At 38.2% G+C, this 21066-nt stretch overlaps 1 protein-coding gene across 5 annotated transcripts in view; it reads right to left on the bottom strand.

The window, feature by feature from the left end:
- The window catches only part of COL12A1 (collagen type XII alpha 1 chain), a 141339-nt gene that overhangs the window by 61020 nt on the left and 59253 nt on the right, over positions 1 to 21066 (bottom strand). For all 5 annotated transcript variants that reach the window (XM_075063807.1, XM_075063810.1, XM_075063806.1 and 2 more), the window contains 16 exons: positions 18597 to 18746; positions 18394 to 18513; positions 17356 to 17520; positions 17039 to 17185; positions 16181 to 16320; positions 14685 to 14814; positions 13373 to 13518; positions 13048 to 13177; positions 12040 to 12179; positions 9486 to 9615; positions 8511 to 8650; positions 8157 to 8289; positions 6390 to 6416; positions 5917 to 6059; positions 2271 to 2400; positions 1827 to 1966 (listed from right to left, as the gene is read on the bottom strand). In XM_075063807.1, the coding sequence (XP_074919908.1) occupies positions 1827 to 1966; positions 2271 to 2400; positions 5917 to 6059; positions 6390 to 6416; positions 8157 to 8289; positions 8511 to 8650; positions 9486 to 9615; positions 12040 to 12179; positions 13048 to 13177; positions 13373 to 13518; positions 14685 to 14814; positions 16181 to 16320; positions 17039 to 17185; positions 17356 to 17520; positions 18394 to 18513; positions 18597 to 18746 (2111 nt within the window). The remainder of the gene's footprint in view (positions 1 to 1826; positions 1967 to 2270; positions 2401 to 5916; positions 6060 to 6389; positions 6417 to 8156; positions 8290 to 8510; positions 8651 to 9485; positions 9616 to 12039; positions 12180 to 13047; positions 13178 to 13372; positions 13519 to 14684; positions 14815 to 16180; positions 16321 to 17038; positions 17186 to 17355; positions 17521 to 18393; positions 18514 to 18596; positions 18747 to 21066) is intronic.

The raw sequence follows: 21066 nt of genomic DNA on the forward strand, positions 1-21066 counted from the left end.
AAAGCACATTTTCTTTTTACTTAAAGTGACAGCTACAGCTACATCCATGCAACTTAACATGACAGGCTGCAACCGCACGTTGGTTTAGAAGCCTGCTTCTGATGTCAAGGACAACTATGCACTTCCTAGGGTCATCTGTTAGGTGGGAAGTGACAATATCTTTTCCAAAACTGGAACATGGGTGAAACTTGAAACTGAAACTCAGCCAAAGAAAGAAACATTTGGCTGGTTAATGTGAAGATAAATATCCATATCCCACCCAATTTACACATGAATTATGAGTGATGGCTGGAAATACAACACACCAACTGAAGAAACTTTTTTCTCCGTATTAAAAGCTATTTATATGGATAGTGGAACTATGAAGCAAAATAGCAGTTTTCTGAGTAGACGAGAGTATCTTAGACAAAACCAATGCAAAGGACTAATAGTGCTTTGTCAGTTTAAAAGTAAAATAGTTAAAGGGAAAGTTATTATTTAATTTAACTTTTAATTTAATTGTATTACTCCTTCATAATTACCTTCATTCTATTTATTCTACTCTACACAAGTTTTTATACTTCCCTCATCATTGTACTCTCCAAGCTCCTTCCACCAGTGCATTGAATAACGTAGCTAACATCAGTCATGTCTAATTATTCTCTCTCTCATTCTCTCTGCAGACAGGGAAATATGGGTGCAGTGGAGTGTTTTGTGGTGGTAGGGGTTTTGTGTTCTTGACTGTTTATTATTTTTAAGTGTGCACCCACTGCTGTGTGTGTTTATGTTAGAGGAAGCAGGTCAAAGACATGTGCCTTGTACTTAGGAGCGGAAGGTGGTGAGGTTTGTGATAGTCCTGAGTTCCTGAAGGAGTTTGTTCCACAGGTTGAAACTGGGCCTGATAAAACTCTGTCTCTGTACTTAAGCTTTATATTCCATTCCAAACAGCAATTGTTATTTGCTATGCTACACATTCCCTTGGAACTGACCTGGACTGGTGGTGGACTTAGGGCCAGATGCCACCGGTATCAACTCCAAAATGCGCAAGGATTGGTTTAAGACAAGGATTTGGCTCATAGCATTATATCTCAACTCAGTTATTTTTAGAGTTCAGTACTAATAATATCATATACGTAAGTAACATTACACACTTGTAAAGGTAGGTAGTAACAAACTTCTCAGATTAATATAGTAATACCACTTAGCACTTATACAGTGTTCTCAGCAATAGATCAGTGCTGTCTGAAAGACGGATAAGTGGCACTATCATTAGTTTACTGGTGGGAAAACTGAGGTACAAAGAGGTGAATGGTAAGATTTTCAAAAGTGATTTAGGCTCCTAAGTTCCTAAGTCCTTTTAGAAGGTATGATGTAGGCACCTAAATTACTGAGGTGTTTTGAAACTGTTACCCGAAGTTACTTGAATAACATCACACAATCAGTGGCAAAGATGGGAACAGAAATGAGGTCTCCTAAGTCCTTATCCATTGGCCCTTCCCCATATGACAACATTCATGCCCATATATTTTGCCTTCAGAAGGAGGAGTGCAGTAGTTGCTGTGGAATACAAATACAGTTGCTCCCATGTGCTAACATCTAATCGCTGAAGATTTGATTCTTAATGTATTACATTAAAAAAGTGGTATTAAGTCATGTGTCTTAAGGCATAAGCCACTGACTTCCATGGAGCTACTCTGAATTTATACCAGTGTAGCAGAGAACAGAATTTGCACAAGGTCTATGTATGTCCTTGTATTGGGGTGAGGCACTCATCATTGTCAATTTTTTCCAGGGGTTTATATGGCAACTTATCTGAGACAACTAATAAGACCCACAAGAATTATTACCATTTCCTCTGCACCGCCTGTTGTTGGCACATAATATACTTTATACTGGCGAGGACTTCCTTCAGCATGATCCCATCGTACACTCAGTGTGCTGGTGGTTGGATCATACACCCGGAGGTTCTTTACAGTGTTGAGTGGCTCTGAAATACATCGAAAGCCCTGTCAGATGCTGAAATCACACTCCCTCTCAGGCAAATTCATGACAAATAACACAGGAAATGAAGCACATGTGCTATGAAGGGAGGGAAGAAGATTTCAGATGTTTTTAAGTTGTAGGGTAGGGACAAAATGTGGTGGATTACACTCCAGAAGGTCCACACTATAAAACACTCCCTCCCAAAGCAAAACTAGTCGATCTGCTGATCTCCAGCACAAGGTATAAATGGTTTCACAGCCATTTGCTAACCATTGCCATTTGCCACCACAAACAGTTCTTTGACTTACTGGTCTTGCCCCTGCCTGTCATCCGTCCTCCTTCCCCATCCGCATACATAGACGATACAGTAATAGTGTATGGTGTGTCGGGCTGCAGCTTCTGTAGCACTACACTGTTCTGCCTCCCTCCTACCATGGTCTGGAGTAAGACAAAAATGAAACATTAAAATCACGTATTTACCAAGTCTCTCTGCTGTAGTAAAGAATGTAAGTATTTGATATACACAATAGAATCCTGTATAGACTACATGGGGCATTGCTCCTGTCATGATCAGAAAGCTCACTAATAAATTAAACAGTAATTATATTCAGTTCAGTGTGGCAAAATTCATTAAGGCTGGTTTTAAAAGACTACAGTAATACAAAGCCAGCCTTTGTGAAAAGATTTCCAAACATGTATATAACAATGAAATAATGACTTTCAATCTTGTTAGTGCCACTGTAGAGATATTTCTTCCCAGATAGCTCCTGAGCCATAGCCCATCGAAATCAGCCTTTCCATTAACTTCAATGAGCTTTGAAGAAGGCATATCACCCCTATTGCTCAGGTGTATTTCAAGAAATGATGATAACACTCTGTAGAGCTCTAAAACATAAATAATTGTATAATATTAAAATTATGGAATTCTAGCCTCACTTTCACACATTTCATTGCATGTTGATTCTGGAAATGTCCTAAACATTTTTACTTTAATCCAAAAAATACAATAATCATTCTACTTCAATTATACTTAGACAGTTAATCATGTGACTACAGTCCTTCTCAGACCACATAGGTAAAGATTTACAGTGACTTGAGAATGACACCATGCTAGCAGGCTCAATTTTCTTTCATTATGTGAAATCAGTGTTTTTATACATTGCTCAAAGTAGCCTAACAATCTTCTTATACAATTTGTACATTTTTAACAATCTACTGAATTCACATGTTTATGCCACAGAAATTAGAATCAGTTGAAAATGGAGAACTCCCAAAATGAGTAAGCATTTAGACATCTGGACATTTTACTGGAGTCCAGATGTTTTTAACCTAGTGCCCACCCATCCACTGATATATTCTAAATTTCAGAGTAATCTACAATCTTAAGCGGAACAACCTTTAGCATATGCTAATGAAACAAGCAATCTAAATAACAGGTTTAAATCCTTATTACTTATATATAGTTACTAAGGGCCAGAGTTTTAAAGGTGTTTAGGCACCTAGCAGGATTTTCACAAGTTTCTAGGTGCCTTCCTAACTCCTGTTGGAAGTAAGGCACCCAGGAGTTTTTGAAAATACCACTAGGTACCGATCTCCATCTTTAGGTGCCTAAATACCTTTACAAACCTGGCCCTATGTCACTGGTACTGGCCCAGATACTGGGGTGTGGCTTGAAACCATCTTTCTCTTCCCTGATCATGGGGCTGTTTGGCACCCGACCAATCTCTCAGAGCAACCTACAGCCTCTTTTTGAAAATTTGGCTTTGAAAGTTTTAGATGAGGTACTGATATAATCCAATAGTACCAGCAGTTTAATCAAATACCTACACCAGAAAAGTAGTCAAGAAATTACTGTCATATGGCTGGTAACCATTAGCAAATACTGATTTTATTGATCAATATACCATGAATCCAAAAATTATATACATTGGAAAGGGCCATCTGGGTCATCACCAGTCCAACGGTTCTCAACATTTTTGTTCTGAGGAAAGCTCTCTAGGAGGAGGCCTCCTCATGGGTGATCTCTTCTTCCAGTCCCAAATGAGGGAGAATATGCTCTCCAAATGAGGGAGAATAATTGATCTAGTCCATCCCCTGCTTTGCTCGAGGACAGAGTATTCATAGATTTCTACAGAATGCCTCTTCTTGCCCTGTCTCACTTGAAAACCACCAGTTACAGATCACAGCCCCTCTTGGCAAATCATTCCCTGTTTAATTGACGTTATCACTGTTCTCTGTTATTTACTGACTTTTTATTATAGCTGCAATGACTGTTGAAAACACACCCCCTTTTCGTTAATTCCTCACAGATATTTCTAGGCCTTTCTAACATATGCTGCTGCTTATTGACATTGTTTGGGTTTTTAAAGAATCACATATTTCACATTTTAACTCAAATATATGCTGTTCACAGAAAAGTAAACTTGGATGTGAAAACATCCAGCCAAATCTAAAGTAAATATTGCCTTGATATGCTTGTGAACATGTAGGCTCTCGGATTATTATATTGAGCCAAATGTTAGTGGCTTTCTTCCAAGGGCTTTGAATCCAATGGTAATCACCACAACAGTCTCATATTACAGAATAGAGCTGTTAGCCAACATGTATGTTATACATATTGCACACCATATCAATATGTATTACAAACCACGTTAATATTATATAAATTATAATATATACAAATGCTAACACAACCTTACGCTAAGTTTCATTAGGTTCACTCTTGCCCACTTATGCGAAAAGCCACCCTGCAAAGCTAAATGTGGTGTTTGCTGTAAACCCTGCCAAAAATCAAGATACATGAATGTTCTACCCTGGTACAAGGTAGGGAATGTCTTCATGGCCCAACTGGTTTTGAATGCTTGTTCAAAAACAAGAGATAAGGGATATGCCATGGTATCAAAAAACAAGGTAAAAAGCTGATTGGTGAATTTTAGTCTTGGGTGACATTGAGAATGTTTTTCACTTGTAAACAGGTCTACTATGAATACAGCTAGCGTGGGGGGATTATTTTGGGAGTGCTTTCTGCATACCGTGAACAGACACAATGCAAGAAACAGCTTGCCAGAAGGATTGGTAACCTAGTAACTCTTTCCTTTACTGTTACTGATTTTTAGCAATAGAACTGGCTACATTTGGTTATTTTGAACATTTTTCATAATGAACCACATGTGCAGACAATCAACTGGGCATGCTATTAGTCAATAGAGTTTGGTTTTGTTATTAGTAGCATACATTTCAGGTAAACTGGGTGACTAGGAGAGGATCTGGATCAGTGGTTGCCCAGCTGAGCTGTATGGACGACCAGTGATGTACAGAGCACTAGCTGGTGGTCCGTGGGAAGCTGGTCACATGGTGCTGGCTGTCCTCCTTGTTAACAGAAGCTAAATCACATTAAAAGAAGCTAAGCTACCTTCACTGCTTTCCTAATACTACTTTCTCACCTAAGCAGTTGCTGTAGTTACCATAGAGATGTTACTTATTCACTACTGGAATAGATTAGTCACCGTGACACAGTCCCTCTATTAGCATGTTAAACACACAGTGAAAATCTCAGACAAGCCCTGGACTGGAAGACATTTGTGAATCACAGGTCTACAGGACTTACATTTTGATATTTTTATTTGATTTGTACATATTTAAGGTAGAAATATAGCTAGTTTTACTTTATTATCTGATCTGTACAGATAATGGGATGCAAGAAAATCTCAAGAAAATTGACTTTCCAAATGGGCACTTTTTTCCCCATAAAGAACATATTAGTTTGGAAATGTTATATTTAATATACAAATACACATATTTATTTTGAACATAAAGCTTCATCTAAAAAAGCCCCTATTAATATCCGCACTGCTCTGATTTGAAACTAAATTGTTCTGACACACTAATCTTAAGAACTACGTGGTCAAAGTTGTTTATATGGTCTAATAATTATAGTCCTTAAAAATTAGTTACCGATTGTTCAGCACCATCCCCAGTTGTACGCTGGTAAGTGATCCTGTATCTCTGCACTCGGCCACTGGCTGGATCCCACTTTACAGTCAGGCTATTGGAAGTCGCATTGTACACCTGAAGGTTTCGAGGGCCGCTCTTTGGTGCTAATTTGAAGTTATTGAAGCACAGGGTAAGCACACAGTTCAAACAATGGGCCAAATTCTGTACTCGGATGTGAGCCAGGATGCCACTGGCTTCACTGAGCCAGGCATGTGCAGAATTTGGCCCAAAGTTTTCAAAATACAATCAAGAAGAGAATTTAACTGGAATGTTAGTAAAATAATGAAGCATGGGTTAACCATATGTTTAGTATCACTCCAAATAAAAAAATATATTTAATAACAAGCTGAGATCATCCTAAATATACTATTCATTTTTAAATGGGAATTATGACTTCTTTAAATAACATGAAACCTGATAATTCAGGTTCTTACCTTGTGTTGTTGGACGTATTGCAGGTACTAGGAAAAAGCACAAGAATTTTTTAGAAGTACTGCCTTTAATTCTAATTTAATAGCTAATAATAATAATAATTAGGGATGCTGATTATTGTGGTTTACTCACACGATTAACTGAAAAAAAAATCGTAATTTTAAAAGTTAATCACGATTAATTGCAGTTTTAATTGCACTGTTAAACAATAGAATACCCATTGAAATTTATTAAATATTTTGGATGTTTTTCTACATTTTCATATATATTGTATTCTGTGTGGTAATTGAAACCAAAGTGTATATTATTTTTTATTATAAATATTTGCACTGTAAAAATGATAAACAAAAGCAATAATATTTTTTAATTCACCTCATACAAGTACTATAGTGCAATCTTGTTGTCGTGCAAGTGCAACTTACAAATGTAGTTTTTTTGTTACATAACTGCACTCAAAAACAAAACAAGGTAAAATTTCAGAGCCTACAAGTCCACCAAGTCCTACTTCTTGTTCAGTCAATCACTAAGACAAACATTTATGGGAAATAATGCTACCCTCTTCTTATTCACAATGTCACCAGAAAGTGAGACATTTTTGTAGCCATCATTGCAAGGTATTTATGTGCCTGATATGCTAAGCATTCATATGTCCCTTCATGCTTCAGCCACCATTCCAGAGGACATGCTTCCATGCTGATGACACTTATTAAAAAATAACACATTAATTAATTAATTAATTTGTGACTGAACTCCCTGGAGAGAATTGTATGTTCCCTGCTCTGTTTTACCTACACTCTGTCATATATGTCATGTTATAACAGTCTTGAATGATGACCCAGCATACATTGTTCATTTTAAGAACACTTCCACTGTAGATTTGACAAAACGCAAAGAAGGTACCAATGTGAGATTTGTAAAGATAGCTACAGCACTCGACCCTAGGTTTAAGAATCTGAAGTGCCTTCCAAAATCTGAGTGGCATGAGGTGTGGAACATGCTTTCAGAAATCTTAAAAGAGCAACACTCCAATGTGAAAACTACAGAACCTGAACCACCAAAAAAGAAAATCAACCTTTTGCTGGTGGCATCTGACTCAGATAATGAAAATGAACATGCGTTCATCTGCACTGCTTTGGATTGTTATTGAGCAGAATCTGTGAGCAGCAACAACATGTGTCTCCTGGAATGGTGGTTGAAGCATGAAGGGACATATGAATCTTTAGAGCATCTGGCACATAAATATCTTGCAACGCCAGTGCCATGCAAATGCCTGTTCTCAGTTTAAACATGAAGTGGGCAGCATTTTCTCCTGCAAATGTAAACTAACTTGTTTGTCTCAGCAATTAACTGAACAAGAAGTAGAACTGAGTGGACTTGTAGGCTCTAAAATTTTACATTTTTATTTTTGAATGCAGTTTTATGTATATAATTCTACATTTGTAAGTTTAACGTTCAAGAGATTGCACTACACTACTTTTATTAGGTGAATTCAAAAATACTGTTGTTTTTTTTTACAAAACAAATACTTGTAAAAAAAATAAGTATTAAGTATAAAGAGCACTGTACACTTTGTATTCTGTGTTGTAACTGAAATCAATATATTTGAAAATCTAGAAAATCTCCAAAAAGATTTAAATAAATGCGTTCTATTATTGTTTAACAGTAGGATTAAACGTGATTAATCACAATAAATTTTAATCACTTGACAGCCCTAATAATAATAATAATTAATAACACACATTATCCCTTTTAGGGAATTGACTACTTACATGTCCGCTCACTGCCAATCAAGTCATCACTTTCAGATTCATCAGGATAAATGGCAGTAACTGAGACATCATATAGGGTGTCTGGGTTCAGATTTTCAAAAACCAGAGAATTTTCATCACCATTTAGGATGGTCTGGTGGTGAGAGGAAAGAAAGGAGATAACTGAACATTTTTCTTTACATTATGACATTTTAGTTGGCTGCAAATATTGGATCAGATCCTGAAAGCCTCTCCACATGCAATTCCCACTGAAGGCTTTCCAAGATTGAGGCCATTCACGAATTTAATTTCAGATAAAAAGTACTGCTCTGATAGCATCCTAAAGAAAACTACATGTTGACTATTCATTCCTACCTCCTGCTTTTCCGTTCCACCATAGGGTCCCCAGGTGATTCTATAGAGAGCCACATCTGGAGCTCCATGGTCCCAAGTGCCTCTGAAACTTTGCTTTGTTACTTCTGTGAGTCTGAGATTGACTGGTGCTGGCACAGGCACTATTATGAAGAAAGGAAAAATAAACAAACAAACAAAAGATACAGCCTATAAACTAAGAATAATTACAACCACAAAGCTCCATTAATAAACAACTTTCTATGCAACAGAGTATGCTCCCAGACACATTTCCAATGACTTTAATATAAATTGTAGTGTTACTCAGCACTTATACAGAGCAATTTGTCTTTCATAGGGCCAGGTCCTCAGCTAATATGAACTGGCACAGCTCCATTGACTTCAGTAGAACTACACCAATTCATAGCAGCTGAAGTTCTGGAACACAGATTTCCCAGAAGGTATAATTATGACCCTCTTGTCTGAGCTCCTGCATAAATAATCCTTAGAACTTCACCCAAGAATTCCTGCACTGAATCCAATATCTTGTGGCTGAACACTTTCCCTGTTTTTTCTGTCACTGACAAAAAATCTGCTAGGTTAAAAAACTTTTCAGTATCAGCCTTTTTTCCCCTGTATAAGGGCAGAGGGCTATTCCCATTTTACAGATGAAGAAACTGAGAGAAAGAGTGGCTAATGCAAGGCCACACAGTTTATTAATGCAAAACTGGGAACAGAATCCATATGTCCTGATTCCTAATGCTATGCCTTATCCACTGGACAGCTTCAGAAGTTGTATAGGTCCCAGAGGGCAGAATTCTGCCCGGTAAGCATCCTACTTAAGAAGAAGAATTTAGAATTCTCAAACTGAAGGTTAGGAAATGGATTAAATGATATTGCTGCCTAAATTCTATAATAATATGCAGCATATTTTGCTTAAACAGAATCTAAGAAAACATATTTAATAGCAGAGTTAAATTAAATATCCCCACAACTTACAAGTGGTAGCTTTAGCAGCTACTGGTATAGATTCTCCTTCATCATATACTGCAACGAGTTGTAGATCATACAGAGTTTGTGAGAGGAGACTAGGAAGAACTGTGCTTGTTTTTGATTTATCAACTTCCACCTAGAAACAAAAATAAAGGCAGAAGAATTGTAAACTGGCACACCGTTAAGTTTCTGTCCCTATACCTGCACATTAATATACTGTAGTCATTGCTACAAAAAAAGACGAAGATATTCTAGGATAATTTTGCATTCTTTTTGAGGGTGCAATTTGTACCAACATTGTTGCACCTGCACTTGAACTGTGGGTGCAAATCTGGGTAGTCATACCTTTGACTATCAGACTGTAGGTGAAAAATAAGTCATTTAAGCAGCAAGTGCTGTAACTGGCACCTAGAGTTAACTTCAAGAAATCAGGGCCTGATGAAATACATTGTAGGGTACTCGAGGAGCAGACAGAGGCAATATCTAAGCCATTAGCAATTATCTTCCAAAAGTCATGGAAGACAAGAGAGATTCCAGAGGACTGGAAAAGGGCAAATATAGTGACAATCTGTAAAAAGTGGAATAAGTACACCCTGGGAATTACAGACCAGTCAGCTTAACTTCAGCACCCGGAAAGATAATGGAGCAAATAATTAAGCAACCAATTTGCAAACACCTAGAAGATAAGAAGGTGATAAGTAACAGTGAGCATGGATTTGTCAAGAACAAATTGTGTCAAACCAACCTAATGGCTTTCTTTGACAGGATAACAAGCTTGTGAATGGGGGGAAGCAGTAGATGTGGTATATCTTGACTTAAGTAAGGCTTTTGATACTGTTTCGCATCACCCCATAAAAAAGCTAGGGAAATACAACCTATATATACCTGCTATGAGGTGGAATAACTGGTTGGAAAGTAGTTCTCAGTGGTTCACAGTCAAGCTGGAAGGGCATACCAAGAGGGGTCCTGCAGGGATCAGTTCTGGGTCTGGTTCTGATCAATATCTTCATCAATTATTTAGATAATGGCATTGAGAGAGTACAGTTATAAAGTTTGTGGATAATACTAAGCAGGGAGGGGTTGCAAGTGCTTTGGAGGATATGATTAAAATTCAAAATGATCTGGACAAACTGGAGAAATGGTCTGAAGTAAATAGGATGAAATTCAATAAGGACAAATGCAAAAGTACTCCACTTAGGAGGGAACAATCATGTGCAAACATACAAAATGTCCCTAGGAAGGAGTACTCCAGAAAGGGACCTGAGGGGTCGTAGTGGATCACAAGCTAAATATGAGTCAACAGTATAACACTGTGGCAAAAAAGCATACATCATTCTAGGATATACGAACAGGAGTGCTGTAAGCAAGACACAAAAAGTAATTCTTACACTCTGCTCTGATTAGGGCTCAACTGGAGTATTGTGTCCAGTTCTAGGCACCACATTTCAGGAAGGATGTGGACAAATTGGAGGAAGTACAGAGAAGAACAACAAAAATGATTAAAAATCTAGAAAACATGAGCTATGATGGAAGATCGAGAAAAATTGGGGTTTTTAGTCTGGAGAAGAGAAGACTGAGAAGGGCTATGATAACCATTTTCAAGTACATAAAGATTGTTATCAGGTGGGGGGAGGAAAATTGTTCTCATCAACCTCCGAGAATAGGACAAGAAGCAATGGGATTAAATTGCAGCAAGAGAGATTTAGGTTGGTCATTAGGAAAAGCTTCCTAACTGTCAGGGTAGTTAAACATTGGAATAAATTGCATAGGGAGGTTATGCAATCTCCATCGTTGGAGATTTTTAAAAGCAGCTAGACAAACGCTTGTCAGGGATGGTCTAGATAACACTTAGTCCTTCCATGAGTGCAGGAGATTGGACTAGAAGACCTCTCGAGGTTCCTTCCAGTCCTACAATTCTATGATTATCCATGTACAATAATGCAGATGCAAACTGCACCTGCAAAAGGAGCCTTGGCCCTTTTGACAATGTACTTTATTGTCAGGTTTCCAGTAACAGCTAAGTCATTACACTAAGTTATGTTCCCTCAGTATAAATATGCACACCCTGTTATAGCACTCAGTACAAATGGCCTAGGGGTGCAATTGTGTGCTGTGCCTCCTGGAAGAGCAGCACATGCAGTTGTAGTCCAGAGCCACAGGGGACTAAAATGGCTTGAAGCCACCTTCATGCCCTCCTGACTCTGAGGTGTTCCAAGGGTAGTGTAGCCACTCAGAGAGCCTGAAGGATTGACTAAGTTACTTCAGCCCATCTTTGGCTGTCTATGGGCAGCAGGGCAACACAGAATGTCCAGTGCTTACTGCACAGAAATTGTCCTTTGGCCAGCTAAGGGACTTTTCCAGTCCCTTTGTAGAACCAAGGGGATCAGGGGGAGAATTCCAATCCAAGCTTGTAAACCTTCCAAGATGTCGGTACCCTTTAATGATATTACAGCTGCCAAGAGCTGATGTTCTCTGTTTTTACTACCTGTTTCTAATATTATATTTAAGCTTCTTACAGTAAAACAATCTTCAGTTACTTGCTAAAATGCTTTCCACCTACCTCTTTTGGTTCATCTCCCAAAGTTGTTTTGTATCTCAATAGGTATTTGCGGACTTTTCCTGGGGCAGGATCCCAAATGACATTCATGCTGCTGTGAGTAATGTCTCTAACCCTCAAGCTTTTGGATCCAGCTAAAGGTACTGTAAAATAGGAATCATAATATACAACTACTATTCTCAAACTGGAAAAGAAACTCTTTTCACATCTTTTTTTGTTAAAGAAAAAAAGCCAAAAACTTATCAAAGGGAATCCCTGTTTTGGTCAGCAGATGAGTCATTTCAACAAATTATCCAGCCACCAGAATAGCTGAAGACCTGTACTCTGCTCATGTTGGTGATTTCAAAATTAATCAATATTGGCTGGAAAAGGCCCAGGTCCTCTTATAAACATAATTTCAATGCCATTTAAAGGAGGTTGCTTTAATTAGAAAGTACAGGTGATGCCATTTTAAATAAACACCATTTCAAATGTGTTTATTGTTTTTAAATAAGTCTTTTGGCACCCAAATCGTAGTTGTTATATTTAGGTGAACAGTCCCACTGAACTCAGTGATGTGCGTAAAGCAAGCAGAATTTGGCTTTTAGTAGCTACAGGTAATGCGAGATAGTCCAACTTTTCCTCTACCTTTAGCCTTCTTCCACTTTAATTGTTAAAATACTGAATCTTTTTGAAAACAGGTATAAGTAGGCTCACAATAAAATAAATCCACTGTAATCTGCTGTTTGCAAGTTGTTAGCCAAATTGCCCTTCCTTTATCAAGCTCCCATGAGCTTAGAGGGGAAGCCATACTGGTGTTTCTTTTTAATTAGATCATTTTCAGTTGAAGTGGCTTTATGACCCTTCAAAACTCTTGCAATGATGAAAAATCCATATCTAGAGAAAAAAACTGGCAAAAAGTGACAAAATAAATGCCCTGCTCCTCCACCCACCCATCGCTGCTAAAATATAATGTAAGTTAGATATTACTGATACAACAAAAAGCAAAGCAAGAATTCAAGAAGCCCTTACATGTCACTTCCTGAGCGGTAAGTGGGTCACTGCTGAGATCGCCAAACTCTGCATGAATAGTTAAAGTGTAGGCAGTATTGGGGATGAGGTCTACCAGCTGAACATCATTCACTGTTGACCCAACACGCATCTGCACGTGAAAGAAAGATGCAGGTGTTGAAAAATAAAAGAGAGCAGAATACTGCTCCAGTAAATATGCTGCACTTCATAAATACCTGCTAGACTTTTCTTACTATTATGGGATACCCTTGAAAATCTAAGAGCTTTTTGTGGGGATCCAGAAGGGAGAGACAAGTTACAGAGAACTAAAGGTAACTTTCCACACCTCTTTTTCTACAGCTGGTATTGTGGCATTGAGAGGTTCATACAATAACCGATAACCAGTAGCTCCCCTGAGAGGTTCCCATCTGACTCTCATGGAAGTCGATCCAATGTCATAAGCATTCAGGTTTCTGATTGTAGGGATTGGCACTGTGAAAATATGAAATTATTCATTTTATTTAATCACTTTATTTATTTTTCTGCCTACTCTACCACCTTTTAGCATTACACAGCATCCAGCAGTACTATAGAGAATAGGTCACTTGGGAATAAGGAGGTATTGGGTTAGTGAAATAGGGAATCCATAGATTTTGTTGTTGTAAGTGGTGATTAACCTAAAGAATTAGTAACAGTCATATCTTTTTTAACGTGTCCAGTGATTTTCTGTCACAACACTAATTTTCAAAACTTTAACATTCCCTTCATAAAGGACAAAGCTGCATTTTGAGGTGTATATTAAGATTCTTGAATATTCTAAAGTTCTACCTTAATTAATATTAAATGTTGATTATCAACTCCAAACATAGCGGGCTTGTGGATTTGTACATATAAAGGGAACATTTTTGTATCTATTTTCTTTACTCTGTTACACATTTTTCTTACTCTTGTAAAAAACTACATGAACAGTAAAAAAAAAAAAAATCACCTCAAATTTTAAAGCACTAATGTGAATAAATTAATTTGGAATTTTTGACCTGCCTAATGTAGAGCAATCATATATGACAGAAGGGAATTGCTAATGGTAACATTTTGACAGGCTCAGGATGCCACTCTATCTTGCACTCAGTAACAACATACATATTATCAATCATTTGAACAGCTGATAATGGAAACATGAGCCAATCTATGCCCGTAAGCACGAAACTGATGTAATTGCTCTGAACCAGGCACACATTAATGCTGTAAAATCAGAGTCAATTTGAGACAACGTTTCGGCTGCCTGGAGCAAGAATGATCTGTGTAATATGGAGGCTGCACAGGTTGAATGAAGGTGTGTATTTGACAACTTCTGGACCATATTCCCTGAGGTTATAAGTTATTTCTTGGAATGTTTCTCCAGGGCTCTGGCCCAAGAGGACTAGTAGAGCAGTGTCTATATGAGTTTGGAAGGAAGCCAGAGTCAGGGCAGACAATTTCCACCCTGCCGCTGTCTCTTATGGCCACAACTTTCCAGGCATGGTTATATGGGCTCAAAGGAACAAACTACCATTTTATGTTGTCAAGAAGTATTGCAGTAATAAGTGTTCTACTGAGGGACTATCACTGGTGTCACACCAGTTGTTAAACACATTGATCATATTGGAATTTTAACTTACAAGTTGTTTCTGTGCCACTTAGAGGTTCACTGCTTTCATCTTCTACCACAGAGAACACTTGAACAACATATTCTGTTTCAGGTTTCAGGTTCTTCAGAACTGTGGTAGTTTCCACTCGATTTACATAAAACTACACAACAATAAAAGCAATGTTAATTTCATTTACCAAAGGCATCTTCAGTTTTGCTGCATATTACTCTTGCATCAGTGGAGTTACACTATAAATAAATCCATCCCTTAGTCTTCTGCATGTTTAGTTTTTCAGTATTCTGCCTCCATTATGTATGAAAAAACAAGTTGTAGAGATTTAGGCAGACATATGTTTTCAATAGGTATACACATGTGTAAAAGTGTACAATAGATTAAAATGACTCCCTGCTATCACAGGTGATATTTATGCTACCCAGTGGTTCTCAAACTTTTGTACTGGTGACCCCTTTTAGACAGCAAGCCTGTGAGTACATTAAAAACACTTTTTAACATATTTAGCACCATTACAAATGCTGGAGGCAAAGCAGGGTTTGGGGTGGAGGCTGACACGTTGTGACTCCCAATGTAATAACCTTGCAACCCTCTGAGGGGTCCCAACCCCCAGTCTGAGAACTCCTGTGCTACACATTATTTGGTTGAATGGGGAACATGCTTAGAAATGTAATTCAAATTCTTCCTCCTTGTTTTGGAAATAGAATGCAGATAGTATGGCACCATGGAAAATTGAGACTTGTATAGCACATGTAGTGTATACAGTGATATTAGCAACAAGGATCAACCAAAAACAAGCAGAAAGTCTTCAGAATAAAATGCCACTGGGTAAGCAAGGTATAAAGTCAACATGTGCCAGGACGGCTGCCACCTGCCCTAACCAAAAGACAAATCTGGAAAAAAGTGCTAGTTTAGGCTGAGTCAGATCTGAGTATGGATTTAACAGTCTTGACCCTAACTTTGACCCTAACCTAAATACTCTCTCACAACCTGTAGAGCCCACCATCCCTCTTGCTTTTAACCATAACCCAGAACAAGGTGTACTAAAGGACTACTATTTCTAGTTGCTGATATGGTCAGAGAGTTTTCATGAACGGACTTGATTAAAGGAACATATGACCGTGGACATTCGAATCAATGGGCATTACTAGGAAACATAGACAAGTATTTTCTGAGGTATATTAAACTCCAAGTTTTATAATTTTAAAATATCCAAGATCATCTGTAGTATGAACCTCATTTCTGTCAGGTTTTTGAAACACAAAGCAAAAAGAATGTAACTTGCTATTTGTGGCTAGGAATATATCCCTTTTGTAAGATGCCTCCATGCTCTTTGAGACAGAAGTCCTTTCCCACCTCACACCACTCCACACATAATCCGTATTTTTTCAGATTAACACAAACCTTAAATTAGTACCATGCTGTCTTCGCAGAATCTAGATGAGAGAAACTTCAATATGCAAGAGTCTGTGGTTCATACAGATAAGATCGGAACAGAGACTCCAGGCACTAACCTGCTGAGGTGGGCCTCCAGAAACAGGGTAGTATTCAACCCTGTATCTATCCACGCTCTCAGCAGGTGCAGTCCATGTCACTCTGAAAGAACGAGGTGTCACCTCAGAAGTTACCAGGCTGGAGGGAGATGACAAGCCACCTACAGCATTGAAACAAATAATGGGAGATGCTCATTAATGAAGAAGTGCGCCAACTATGGGAATGGAACTGAGAATAATACACAAGTTCAACTGCTTTGAAAAAAATATTTACTGCTGCTCTTTGGTGGTATTTCTGAAATGAAGCCTCACGTCACTGGGGGAGCCCTTACAACAGCAATGACAATGACAGCCCAGCATCACGTCATTACGTGGCTCTGTGGGCAGTAGCCTTTCTAACAGACCTATGCAAATTCCTTCTCCTTCCTACCCCACCCCGAACACTAACATTTGATAGGGAGAACCCTCATCTTGAGGGGCTCTTTTTCCATGCTAGGGTTTGCTTCTGAGCTGTAAGGCAGCCAGATTTCACATTTCAACAGTGCAGTCCTGTTAAAACTTTTCCCGGGTTACATAAATGTCAGTCAGCCAGTGAAGAATCTTTCCCCCTGACCCCCCATGTAAGGGGACACACATCAAACAACATCTTTTCCACGTGCCTGACCCTGGGAAGAAGGCAGGCTTAGATAGCCACATAATGCTGGTGGAGGCAAAACACAGTTGTTATCCCAGGTGACCTGCACAGCTTCTTTAGGTTGGTAGCTGAAAAAGCAGATTGATTTGACAGTTCCCAGTCAGCAATGGAAATGAATTTTCAGGCCAAGGTATTAAAGCACATAAACTGGGAGAGGTTGAATTTCATAGAAAAAAAAGACGTACCTGGGCCTTTTACACTATTACATAGATTAATCGTTAAGTCATCAACAATATTAGCAAGGAAGGAGAAATCAGCAACGTTGTAAACATGGGTATCATCTGGATCTGTTGCAATCTGCTTCAACTCATTTTCATCCGCATTTTTAATACCTTAAATACACGACACATAAACAAGACTTAGATCAAGTGTAATACAGCTAAGCCCCCCGCACCGAAACACATCATTTCTATCGCATTCCATGGATTCAAGTGCATTACTATTGATCTATTGTGTTTTAAAACACATCTCTACATTCAATTTCTCTTCATATAGTACTTACCAATCGCATAAAGTTCCACTCCCTCATCCCTGAGTCTCCTTGAAGGAGCCACTATATCGTCTTGTGATTTGCCATCAGTGATGAGGACACCGATTTTGCGAGCTTTAGGCCTCAATCCAACTTCTGGTTTGAAATTGTCTTTTAGGATGAAACTCAAAGCCATTCCTAATGTGACATAAAGAGGCAACTTGTGAGCACTGTACACTATTACAAATATACCTTACTGGCAAACAAATATATTTCACCATAGCCATCACTGACCACATCACTCCCCTCTTTACATCCTTTACATCCCCCCTTTACATCCCATCATCTTTCACATCAAATTCAAGCTTCTCATCCTCCTCTACCAGGTCCTGCACCACCTCTGCCCTTGCCAACATCTCTGCTCCCCATTCTTCCTCCTCTCCCTTTTATGATAGAATCATAGACTTCAAGGTCAGAAGGGACCATTATGATCATCTAGTCTGACCTCCTGCACAACGCAGGCCACAGACTCTCACCCACCCACTCCTGTATCAAACCTATGTCTGAGCCATTGAAATCCTCAAATCATGATTTAAAGAGTTCAAGGTGCAGAGAATCTTCCAGCAAGTGATAACCTTCCCTCCTGCCAAAATCCCCACCACACCACCCCTTTTTTATCTCCACACTTGTTTTCATGCTGCCCCTTGTGCACTGAATTGCCTTCCCCTCTTTTCATAGGCCAAATTATTTCATCCATCACATTCCTTATCCACCCAAATTCTCCTCCATCAAATCCCTCCTTAAAACACACTCTACTGAGAACCCTTGCCTTTGAATGATAACCTCAGCAAGATTTCCCCAACACCTCAAGCTTATGCCATCACCTTCCGTATTATAATATGTCTGAATAGTTTTAGTCACGTCAAAACTAGACTGGAAGCACCCTTGGGCAGGGAATTTTTTTATGATGTACAGTGCTGAGCTAATTGATAATACTGCCCAGATAATTTATGGCAATTAACGGAACATTTTTAAATATAGCTTAAGGAAAAATAAGGGAATGTAACATACCTGTTAGAGTATTGCCTCCTTTGTATGGTAAGTTAGCCACAGCATCTAGTAAACTCTGTTTGGAACCGTAAGTATTTAGGTGCCATTCTGTTCTGGGATCTCCACTATACTGAGCAAGAGCTGAAAAAGCCATTATCACTTGGTTACTACACTGTTATGGAACAGTTATGTGCCCAGACCCCTTTTATACCTGCATGACTTACCAATCTGCACTTTATCAGGACCAATATCAAAGACTTCAACAATACGAGCAATGAAGCTCCTGACTGTTTTAAAATTTGGTCTCCCGATACTCCATGAGCCATCCACCAGCAGCACAATATCAGCTTCTGCTCTGGTAATACATTCCAAGCCTGCCACACCAACCAGAAAAAAAACGCTTTATCCATATTAATCCAGGCACTTTATTTTCTTCTGCCCTCTTCTACGCTACATAATACACACTGAATTGACTTACTGACTGAAGTACTTCTAGCATTATCCACTGATGTTCTGTGGCCTGTCAATATCAGCTACTGATCCACTATTCATGAATTATTTCACTGGTACAAGATTTATTAATTTCATCATACACACATCCCTCCCAGAAGGACCTCTTCTGACATGTCAGAATTAATGAACATGCTTTTCCCTACTATGATAGGCTTTACCTAGCTTGATCTTTATTAATGGAAAATAAATTTATTTCAGATTCCTCAGGGAACAGAAGTTTAAGCTAATAACTAATCTGGCAGTGGGATTGCCCTATATTTTGAACGAACTAAACGCAAAAATAAAAATATGTGAGCATTTTCAAATGATCCAGATTTACATTATTTTAGTCTAGAGTCAGGGGCTAAACTAATGTCCTGTTTTCAATTATACACTGGAATAGTTAGTATATATCATTAACAGAATCAGGTAAGCAACATCACGCAACTTGTAGAGAAATAAAATAAATTAATATAGATGGTGCAGAAGTTTGCACATGTAAAACAAGAAAGAGAGAACATAATTTAGAAGAAGATATGCAAACAAATACACAAGTCAAGAGATACAGAAATGACAAAAACAAACATTTATACAAAGCGGCAATGTTTTGAAAAGGAAGAAAATTATCTCAGATACCCTCAGTTTACAAACTATGGAATAAAAATATGAAAAATTTCAGTTTCATCATATTAGAAATCACAGAACATTTATACAAAGCAGAAAGATACAAGTATTTAAATGATCTTATTATCAGTCATTTGAAAAAAAGAACACTTGTTCTCTCTCTTTTCCGGGAGATTGAGTTACCAGCTGCAAATTTTCTGGCTTCTTGCCATCATAGCTTCTGGTCTTTATATGGAAGAAATCCCATTGAGAAAAATCGGCCAAACTCATCACAGTTGAAAGACATTGTGATTTCATCTATGTTCCACATAATTGATCCAATACTGTAGACTCCTAACTACTCGATGTACCTGAGGGTTTAAAATCATGATCCTCTTCTGCATAGAAAATATAGATCTAGTCTTTAATCGGGACAATACAAATAGTTTGTGGAGTAGAGTTTAAGTAAAATCTTGTTAGATCAAAACTGTGCATGCATATGTTCACCAACGAAGCTTTATGTACCTTTAACCAATTAAATTATTTTGGCTTTTACTTTTCTTCCAACTCCCATAATCCCACACCTGAAAGTTCTAGCAAAGGCACTATATCTTTATTAATTTTTGTTATTTTAATAAAAATATAGGGTACCACTGCATACAGAATTAACTTTCCCAGCTACAAATTTCATTTTTCACAGTAACCATGATTTTAGTCCATGCATTACTAAAACAGTTTAGCTTACTATATATGACATTGTAGGAAGGAATGCAGTAACATAAATATAATAAATATGCCTAGTGCAATTTTTTTTCTGCCAGAATTACTAGTTTCTCTCCCATTTCACTGGTAGCATGCTACTATGCCACCTTTTTCAGTTTTACCCTCTAGTATTAGCTAGAGTTTCTGGCCAAGGTCAGTAAATTCTCTTAAGCACTATATTTCAGGCATACCATTTTTCTAGTTCCACCTAGGTAAACACCTCTTCAAATCCAGCAACTACTGCTAAATAACATTTGTAATTGCGAACAGATTAGGGTTTTCTGCCTACCTGTTGCAAAAAAAGGGAGCTGTGTACTTCAATTTTTGGCAATCCAAAAATAGTTTAAAATCTACTTACTGAAGCACATCATCAGCATTTTCTAACTGCTGTTGAAAAATGTTATATAAATGAGTATTATTTTTCCATAACATGGTACTCAAAGAAGGCACTGAATAAAAAAGAGTATCTTTTAAAAGGCTATGAAAAAAAGAATTTATGTTTGCCTGAATATCATGTTTGGCAGCCAAAAGTAAGTTTTTACCAAAATTAATTTCTGAGAGACCTTTGGCAGGGGTTAGGATAGACTTCTACAGTAGATACTCAGGGCCAAACCCTCTGTCCCTCTCTGCAGGGCATGCCAGGCCTGAAATGGAGAAGAAATGCCATGGTTCGCACAAGCACAGTAGGGTAAAGGGAAGCAGAGGTCCCTCGCAAACATGTTTGTCAGTCCTTACACCAACTGGAGCTCAACTCCAAGCAGGGGTGCTGGAACAATTTGTATAGTGGGGGTGCTGGGAGCCATTGAACCAAACCATAAACCCTGTATATCATGGAAA

This window comes from Chelonoidis abingdonii, chromosome 3 (assembly GCF_003597395.2).
Source record: "Chelonoidis abingdonii isolate Lonesome George chromosome 3, CheloAbing_2.0, whole genome shotgun sequence".
Lineage (NCBI taxonomy): Eukaryota > Metazoa > Chordata > Testudines > Testudinidae > Chelonoidis > Chelonoidis abingdonii.